Source organism: Engystomops pustulosus, chromosome 2 (genome assembly GCF_040894005.1).
Source record: "Engystomops pustulosus chromosome 2, aEngPut4.maternal, whole genome shotgun sequence".
Lineage (NCBI taxonomy): Eukaryota > Metazoa > Chordata > Amphibia > Anura > Leptodactylidae > Engystomops > Engystomops pustulosus.
In genome coordinates this window covers 217126768-217137210 of record NC_092412.1, presented here as the reverse complement: position 1 = coordinate 217137210, position 10443 = coordinate 217126768, and the positions used below count along the sequence as shown (strand labels likewise).

The 10443-nt window shown below is 40.3% G+C and overlaps 1 protein-coding gene across 3 annotated transcripts in view; it reads left to right on the top strand.

The window, feature by feature from the left end:
* The window catches only part of CUX1 (cut like homeobox 1), a 272705-nt gene that overhangs the window by 204440 nt on the left and 57822 nt on the right, over window positions 1-10443 (top strand). For 2 of the 3 annotated variants that reach the window (XM_072138167.1, XM_072138166.1), the window contains 2 exons: window positions 6859-7161; window positions 7273-7461. The exons of the other annotated variant lie outside the window; for it this stretch is intronic. In XM_072138167.1, the coding sequence (XP_071994268.1) occupies window positions 6859-7161; window positions 7273-7461 (492 nt within the window). The remainder of the gene's footprint in view (window positions 1-6858; window positions 7162-7272; window positions 7462-10443) is intronic. 3 annotated transcript variants of the gene reach the window in all.

Here is a 10443-nt window from a genome sequence, read left to right as displayed (position 1 = left end):
TCTCCATACCTCAATGTATAACTGTATAACATTGCTACTCTCCAAACATAAATATATCGGCAAATAATGACATCATTACTCTATACGAATATAACTGTAAAATATGACATCTCTACTCTCCAAACAAAAATATATCTGCAAATGATGACATCACTACTCTCTGTACATAAATATATCTGCAAATGATGACATCTCTACTCTCTGTACATAAATATTACTGCAAATGATGACATCGCTACTCTCTATACATAAATATTACTGCAAATGATGACATCACTATTCTCCATACATAAATATAACTGCAAATGATGACATCACTACTCTCCGTACATAAATATAACTGCAAATGATGACATCACTACTCTCCGTACATAAATATTACTGCAAATGATGACATCGCTACTCTCTATACATAAATATTACTGCAAATGATGACATCACTATTCTCTATACATAAATATAACTGCAAATGATGACATCACTACTCTCCGTACATAAATATAACTGCAAATGATGACATCACTACTCTCCGTACATAAATATTACTGCAAATGATGACATCACTACTCTCCGTACATAAATATTACTGCAAATGATGACATCACTACTCTATACATAAATATTACTGTAAATGATGACATCACTACTCTCCGTACATAAATATAACTGCAAATGATGACATCACTACTCTCCATACATAAATATTACTGCAAATGATGACATCACTACTCTATACATAAATATTACTGTAAATGATGACATCACTACTCTCCATACATTAATATTACTGCAAATGATCCCCATACATGAATATAACTGTGGAAAATGACCTCATTACTCTCCAGATTTTAATAATACTGTAAATGATGACATCACTACTCTCCAAACAGAATTAAAGGAACATAATGACATCTCTAATCTCCAAACAGAAATATGACTGTGGAATTACATCACTTCTCCCCAAATTAAAATATTACTGTAAATGATGACACTGCTCATCTCTTAACGATGACCTCATTCTAAAAAACACAGCATGACACCAGGACTTTACTGAAAATGATGACATCACTGCGCCCCAAATTATATCAGGTTTGTAGAATAGTAGGCACACATGGCACGTATACCTGTATATTCTGTCTTCCCTAATGAATAAATGAGTGCCTATAGGATGGATTCTGTGACTATTGTATGTGTCGGTTCTGTAGATCGCCACTCATCAGTCTCTGAACACGACTGCTCTTTTTTTTTTGCGTTTAATTTTACAAAGCAAAAATCCCCAATGGGTCTCCACTGTATTAAACCTCACGGCAAACACATCATGTCAAATGTGAAAGTTTTAAATTAACAAGTTCCTTATAATTGACTCTGCTGTAGGCTACAGAAGCAGGATGCGCATTTGCTTTCTCTCAGTGGTGTTTGATACATGACACTCGCTGTCCTTGAAGTCGGCTCTTGCATCTGCAGTAGAAGCGCCTGATCCTTGACTCTCGGTGTAATGTAAAGCGCAGCTCGCTTAGGCTGTTCTCTTCATTTTGCTCAAACAGAATTCACAGTTTATCCAGGAATATTTCAGCGGAATTTCCTAATGTAAGCCAGTGTTGGAAAATGTGTGGCTACTGCTCACAGATTCCACATAGGTAGGTATGTAAGCATGTCATGGCAGCAGCCAATAATAATAATAATTCCTTTATATATATAGCGCACACAGATTACAAAGCGCTGCACAGAGCTTCCCAAATCAGTCCCTGTCCCCAATGGGGCTCACAATCTAATCAACCTACCAGTATGTTTTGGAGTGTGGGAGGAAACCAGAGGACCTGGAGGAAACCCACCCAAACAAGGAGAGAACATACAAACTCTTTGCAGCCAAGTAATCAAACCCTGATATAGCTTAGGCCTGGTTTACACCTTTGCTAGGACCTCCATCATCATTCAATGGACATTTGAATGGTTCGGTTAGACTTCAGTTATTAGGTTATTGGAACACAGGTGTGAATTAGACCTTATGTTGTCCTAAATTTCTTTTGGTTGAGGTTAATTCCAAAAAAAAAAAACTTTTATAGACTCGCATGGCAATATATCTGGATCAGGCGGCAGTAGAGACAAGGAAATCTATTTGTTGGCTCTTACTCCAGTTTCCTCCCACACTCCAGAAACATACTGGTAGGTTGATTAGATTGTGAGCCCCATGGGGACAGGGATTGATTTGTCATGCTTTGTGCAGAGCTGCGTAATCTGTGTGCGCTATATAAAGAATTACTATTATTATTATTATTATAAGTTTCAGTAAGGATCTCCAATTATTCCAATCTTCTCTGCTTCACTTTGGATAATCTTTGAAAATGGCTGCTAGCTGATACTGTCATTCACCTCGCAGCTTAGAGAGGGGGAACGGGAGAGAATTTTTTTTTCAGGAAAACATTTTTAAAAAAATGTCTGTCTTTTAGAGGACCAGAAGGGGTTATCTTCCTATTCCCAGCACAAATGAAGCAACATTCTGACTAGATTCTGACCCGATCCAAATATTTTGAAATTCTGCAAAACTTTGGCCAATCGTAAGCATCTTACAGTAGCGGCAGAGTGGATGAGGATTTAGGAAACTAAATCCACACATTGTGGCCAAAGCAGAATATATGTGTGTGCCCGAAATGTTATCAGCACAACACAAATAAGCGGTGTATTATCTGCCGAAGACTACCTCGGTGTGTCATGGTGTAGAGGGGATGAGATTTGGTTTACTTGCACTACATCTTGAATACCTGTCCATTCCCAGCTCCAGTTTTCCCATGTTTCTATTCTGTGAAGGTTTCTAGTGTTAATAATTTGTGAAATGTTTACCCTTCCTCTTCATCTGTCACTTTCTCGGTATCGGGGACATGGCTCTTGGTGTTCTGCTGAGCTTTATGTTGGAGTAATTAATCTTACTGCTCTGTTAGGCTGATTCAGGGAACAAAATTTGAGTAAAACTTCACGTAAGCTCTGTACACTTTATCAGGCGGGCAGCCATAATGTCGACCTTGCTGTAGGTTAAAGGACGCAGGCCCAAGAAGAAGTCTGTTAATCATGTAGGGAATTCATAGCATCCCTGACAGTGTACAGTGAGCAAGATGGATGACCTGCCAATTTACTCCTGCGCTTGGCTGAATCTGGGCAAATTTACAGTACTGTTTCTCAGCTGCCTGCAATACAGAAATAACATTTGGTAGGTTATATATTCTGTATATATTGACCTTAGGGTGTAGAGAACAGGAGCGGCTGGATTTATGAGAAAAGGTTTGGGTAATATATACCATGAATATGTTGGATATGAATGTACTATTCACTATAGCCCAAACACGTGGGGCAGATTCATCTAAATCTGTAGTAACTTAAAATATACGTTATGTATATTTAAAGCTTCAATATTCTACAGGGCTATACCCTTTTTATAGTCCTTTAGAATATTGGGTAGTACATATAGTTTAAGGCTGCATTAAAAAGGACCTGTCACCCCCGAAAAGTACCCCCACCAAATTAGTTCTCCCTAATCCTGTCCCCAGTCCCTTTATATTTATTGAATATTAGGACAGGATTAGGTGGAACTAATTTGGTGGGGGTATTTTTCAGGGGTGACAGGTCCTCTTTAACCAGTCACCAGCCGTTATCTGTGTTTGTATAGATATGAAGGCTCTGGAGTAGAGCATTCTACAGCACTGGTGCAGCTTGAGGAAAGTCTTGGAGGTTGGGAAAATGGGTGGTTATTTTAATGAATCTTTGATGAATTATAGGACAGAGTGTGTGGTAGATAAAGATGAGGTAGGATTGTATAATAATATATAAAGAGATTTGCACATTAAAGTGATATATTTAAATTAACCCCATCCACACACATACATCCGGGGAGAGAAATGCGCCACTAAGAGACCCCTTCTGGTGCCCTATTCACCAGCATTGAGCATGTTGAATTCACAATATTCAGCCCTTTTCCCCACCCCAAATAACTTATCACTGGAGGATGGATGGGACTAGATGGTTAACTATTTTCATTTAAAAAAAAAAAAAAAATTCCCTGGTTCTGTCAACATTTTAATCTGCTCAGCTACGTCAACAATTGGCTTCGGAATGACTAATCCTATTCCAAGTATTATCCAGTAAAGTATTGCTACATCGACAGGAGCTAAAAATGGCGTCATTGTGTGGAACGATCATACACCTACAGAGTAAGTATGTTTTTACATGAAATGAACATATAAAAGCCCAAATGACTAGCAGAAAGAAAGGAGTGCACTATATCCGGGGCTTGCTGTTACACAGGGCAGCAGTATAGCAGAGAACAGGGGTAGAGATATCTGATCAGCCGGCTCCATATGTTGTGTGGGCCTCCCGCTGCAGCTGCATGTGACTCATAGCAAACCTCCAGCGCTGACATATACGAGACGGCAAACACCACATAATGAGACAAATAGCGGCTGTTATCAATATTAAATAGTATCTGGAACTTAAAAATCCCAGTCCCACAGGTTATGGCTGACATATGGAAATTTCAGAGGTTATTTGGAATAAGGATGTCTTGTTAGTGTAATTTGCTGTATTCTGAAAATATAGATCACGGAAGTTACTCTTTCTAGCATCTGTATAGTTTGCAGCCTCCTTAGGCTGTATTCACACTAACGTAAGGTGACGTATATATGGCCAATATACGTCCCCCACAGAAGTCAATGGGCGCACTGCACCCTACGGGAGCGGTACGGTGCAGCGTGTCCTATTCTTTTACGGCATACGGCGCCGTGCATCCCTATGGAGAGGGGCGGGGGTGAGCAGCGCTTTCCCCCTCCTTCTCTCCCCGCGCGCTGCCTTGTGCCCGCCGTGCTACGGCACGACGGGCACACGGCAGCGCGGGGAGAGGAGGAGGAGGTGAGCGCTGCTCACCCCCGCCCCTCTCCATAGGGATGTATGGGCCACGGCGCCGTAATACGGGAAAAGATAGGACATGTCCTATCTTTTCCCGGGCTTCGGAGCAGTGCGGTGTCGCACGTGTGCTGCACCGTACCGCTCCCGTACCATGCCGCCAGCCCATAGAAGTGTATGGGGGACGTATATCGGCCGTATATACATCCCCCATACATGTGTGTGAATGCAGCCTTAGGCTGTATTTACACAATATGTAACTAAAGTGAGTTTGTTATTGGTGCCTATTGTTTTTGGCACAGTACCAGGGCAGTCAGTGGATGATTTTACCAGATCTAGTACCGTATATAGAGTAATAACGGATCTATTGAAATGTCAGTTACCTGAAGTACACAAAAAGCCGATATATACTCAGAATATGCTACCGGAAAACTATGCACGAAAAGAAGTTTGGTGATATATTATCCCATTTTTTTACTGAAATGTGAAATAAATATGAAGAGTTTTTAAATGTTATATCGGCGTGCAGGAAATCTTTACGTGCAGTTGTGGTGAAGACTACGGGAGCCTTCTTGAGTGTTTAATAAGTTACCTGAAGTAACCAGAGAACAATACATAGGATATATGTGTGTGTGTGTGTATATATATAATGTGTGTATATATATATATATATATATATATATATATATATATATATATATAATACACACGTGTGTATGTATGTATAGCCTGTTGGGTGTGTAGGATGTCAGCAGAGTCAGTGTTGTGTACCCGTGGACATTACTTCTGGATACTTGTGTTTCCAGCCATGATAGGGCCATGTACTTGAGCCTATAATGTGCGCAGCGGCTGACCGCGTTTATTAGCTATGTTTTGTGACAGTCCGCTGCTGCTGCTGATTTGTTAGTCATCTACGCTGCGTGCCTGAATTATAACAGCGCTGGCTTTTAGCTAGAATTCTGGAGAACCGTAATCTCAATATGTAAAATTGGTTTTTCATACAACGTACAATCTTGGGTTAAATAGGGGCTTGAATATAAAGCAAGATTACACTCTTGACCAGTCTTAGACTAGTTTATGTGGGTAAGGCCTCATCCACCCAAACGTGTAATGGGGCTGTGTGCTAGTTGCTGTTTTGCAGCTAACACAAAGCTCAACTATCTTCTACGCTATTGATGGGCTTACTCACATTCCTGCTATGTATTTGTGGCATCATAGTTTTGATTTGACACTGGTTATGTGACGGGCTCTCACCCGCTGATGTCAGACTGGCCGCAAACAAGGGATAACGTTCCCTTTTTTTTGTGATCCACAAAGTGCTTGAGGCCTTAGGCTGAGATTTCTAATATGTAAATGGTATCCATCATGGCTTAGAAAATATTGTTCAGGTGTAGTGCACCGATCATGAAAAGAGGGGCCAAGTGCCCCTTGTTTGACTGGAACAGTGGTTACGGATGCAAGATGCTGCTTAGTTCAAAAACTGTGGGGCTATTCTTAGCGATCACTTACAGGGCTGCAGTACCAATGACTGTGGATCCTCAGTTATCTTCTTATTGCTTCATAAATTACCCGTCTGAAAGTTTTAGATCTGCTGACAGTGACCGCTCCTCTCTGGAGAACCCATCTTCAGTGTATCCAGAACAATGACGAGTTAACATATTTCCGTTTGCCTTTTTGCAATTTTTTTTTTATTTTTACTTTGTATATACATTTATGGTAATGACTTTGGAAAAGAACTTCAAGAATCACTTAGGCTGTAGCCCGTGGAGAGGACCTCATAACCACTTGTGTCTTATTTCTGCCTGTGTTTCCAGCTCGGGTAGTGGGCTCATTCCTGAGGCCATGGAAACACATGGCCGTGTGTATGGGCTCTAGAGCTAGCCGTTGAAAACATGTTTATGTGCATAAGACTTTAATAAAATCCGAAATGAGCTTGCACTTGCTAACCAGAATTATTATTTTGTGTTACAGAAAACACTCCAAAAAGTTCAACGAGCTGCAGTCCTGCCCCAGAATCTCCAATGAGCTCCAACGAATCGGTAAAAAGTCTGACCGAACTGGTGCAACAGCCGTGCCCCACAATCGAGACCAGCAAAGAAGGCGAAGCCCAAGAGTCAAGTGATGCCACCGGCGGTGACTCCCAGCCAGCAACCCCACTTCCATTCCCCGGACATTCAGCGCTGAGTATCCAAGAGCTAGTGGCCATGTCACCAGAGCTGGACACTTATGGCATCACCAAGAGGGTGAAAGAAGTTCTAACGGACAATAATTTAGGTATACAGAGCTGTTAATCAAGCAGAGAAGGAAATAAAAATGGATTATTTCCTAACATAAGGATGATAGCCCATCAAACAACCCCTGGTAACCTCATCATCTTTCTTTCAGGTCAGCGTCTGTTTGGAGAGACCATTCTTGGCTTAACTCAAGGCTCGGTCTCGGATTTGCTGGCTAGACCAAAACCCTGGCATAAACTAAGTTTGAAGGGTAGAGAACCCTTTGTACGAATGCAGCTCTGGCTCAACGATCCGAACAATGTAGATAAGCTGATGGACATGAAACGGATGGAAAAAAAAGGTATGCTCTCTGTTAGTTTCCTAAGATTTTAGTATTGATTTCTGATGACAAATAGTCAGCTCTTTGACTGCAGCATTAGGAAGAGGGCTGCTGTGTTTGGTATTGCCACACATTCCCATTCAACTATGGAGCTGTGCTTAGTGTACAATGTCAAGGATTTAGTGCTGCAGCCATTTTAAGGGGTTGGTCACGAATAACAAACTTTAGCAGGGAAAGTACAAGACCCTAATAAGATCACACATCTTGTAAAGTTTGTCTGAGGTCCAGGGGGAGCCGTGGGTCACGTTACCCAATGGCAGAAGTCTCATGTAACGTCCTATGTCCTACTGGCTTAAAGTAGATCAACAGGGGTAGTCATTACTATGTGCCAAGAACATCCAGTAATGACAGCATGGCTGCCTCCATGCAAACTGGACAGGAGACATCACAGGAAGTCCCAAGTCCAGTGCTGCCTGTTGTCTCAAACTTTACCCAGGGTAAGTACAAAATGAGTGACCCTGTTTATTGTTTTTGTACCTGTGTTAGTAAAGTTTATTAGGAGCGAACCCCTTCAAATCAGTTATTGAGAAGAAACAATCAACATGGAAGTCCTGAAACACACTTAATGGGTTTGTCCACTTTCAGCACATTCCAGCAAAAAAATTGATATTGTTTGTGTAATTAAAAATAATAAAATTGTACATTTGTAGTTTCTCTATCAATTTTTCACTGTTTTCTAGATCTCTGCTTGCTGTCATTCTATAGGAAACATCATTGTTTACTTCCTGTGGATAAACACCGGTCCATGATCATGTGATGTCACACAGGTGCACTGCTCGTTATAACACACAGTGTAATCAGAGCTGTGTGATATAAAGAGTTGTGCACCTGTGTGACATCACATGACCATGGACCGGTGTTTATCCACAGGAAGTAAACAATGATGTTTCCTATAGAATGACAGCAAGCAGAGATCTAGCAATTGGTGAGGAATTGATACAGAAAGCATATTGTACGATTTTATAATATTTCATTACACAAACAATATCAATTATTAGCTGGAATGTGCTTAAAGTGGAGACAACCTCTTTAACTTTTATGCTTAAAAGTTAATATACAGGACAAAACTGTAGTGTTCTCCTGTGGTGCCACAATCTCATGTTTTTGTGGGAGTTCTAGTCATATGATGGTCATTGTCCAGTCTTCGCTTTCATTTTATTTTAAGAAGGTCTGGTCACAGTGACGGGATTGGTAGCCACCCAGCACACAGATTGGAGTGTAATGTGTGCAGGTTACACATTCTGGAGAAGATTATATCTCAGAATTATATCCAAGCATTACCCCATCTAGTAAATATACAACAACATTACTTGTGTCTATATTAAATATGAGGATTTAGGTGACTGAAGAGCTCCAGGGAGTAGACGCTTTAAGATCTGACATGTTTCCAATCCAAGGCTTATGCAGAGTCTACAATGTCACTCATAACTATTTAAGAAAAATTCTGAAAGCACCCAAAATATTATACCATGGAAATGAGTACATAGCACATAAATACATTGTTCCACTACCACAATCTATATGACTTCTCTTCTGATAAGAGCTTTATGCCCCTTATTTAACCTGTGTGCAGCTCCTTATCACAAAAACCTTCATAACTGTAGCTCTCTAATCATTCAGTCATTAACGCAGTATATATGCTAGGTTATAGAGATTAAACTATGTCTATTTCTGGTATACTGCGGGCCTGTAAATATTTGGAGAGCTGCCAGTTGGACAGACTTACTCTCTGATAGGAGACAGTGGGATTCCCGGTTTTGAATTGCTACAAAAAGATCGACTGTTCCCAGAATCCTGTAGAAGTGATCTTAAAGCCAAGTCTCCACTCATATTGTCCTTAGGATGAGTTACGGAGAGTCTCAACTGTACCAGGAATAGAAAGGTTGAATTCTGGAATTGTATCCAACTTTTTTCTGGTTTACTGAGTTGCCTTGTAGTGACTATAATATTCATAAGGCCCAGGGCCCGTGGCAGTCTTAATCCACCCCTGCATGTAGCCCAGGCTGGTACATCAGACTTTGGGACTACTTTGAGTATTGGTAACTTGTTATAGGAATGTTGCACATCCATATTTCCTAATAATTTATTCTCTTCTTCCTTATATGTATTTTTCCAGTTAAGATTATTAATAACATCAGATGCTAAATATAATAGTGTCTTCAGAACCTAAATTTAAAAGCTGAAGACGTCTTTGAAAAAAAAAAAAGAAAAGCATGCAGCTAAAAAATACTAAATTGGTCATGGCTTCAATCAAACACTTGTGATTCATTTCTAATACATGTACAGGCCACAGTTTCCCTTTCTCAAGTTCACACTTATAGCTGCACTATTTACTGTGCCTGGTGTGCCATCTAGTGGTGTAGTGAAGAATTACATACCGTACATCCTATGTGTGTGTGTGTATATATATATAATATATATTAGTATAAACCTTTTGTTTATGTCAAATCAGATTTGTTACATCTATTGCATGTTCTACAATGATACAATTTAGGACTAAAGATCACGAACGTGCTCAGTCACTGAAACATGGACCGACACTGTGGAGAGGAGTTTAAACCTAATAGCAATATATATCCCTGTTCCCCCTCATATATATAGTCCCTGTTGCCCCTCAGGAACAACAGCGCTGAATTGTGATCATGTTTTCAGTATGACGTGTGACTCCTTGCATCGTATATAACAATGATGCTTGGACTCCGTTCCTGAAACATTGCTCTCCACATTCACTGACACATGGTCAGTGTTTCTCAGACCGAGTATGTTTTAGCCCGTGTGCATACCCGAATGCTGGGAAATTAAGTAAATCAGATGTCACTCAAATGTTGTATATTGTAGAAGCACGTTACATTATACACATCTCTTTAGGGGTTAATTACCCAACACTTACACAACATGAGGTAAAGTGGACAATCCCTTTAAATATTAAATCTGTATCAGAAA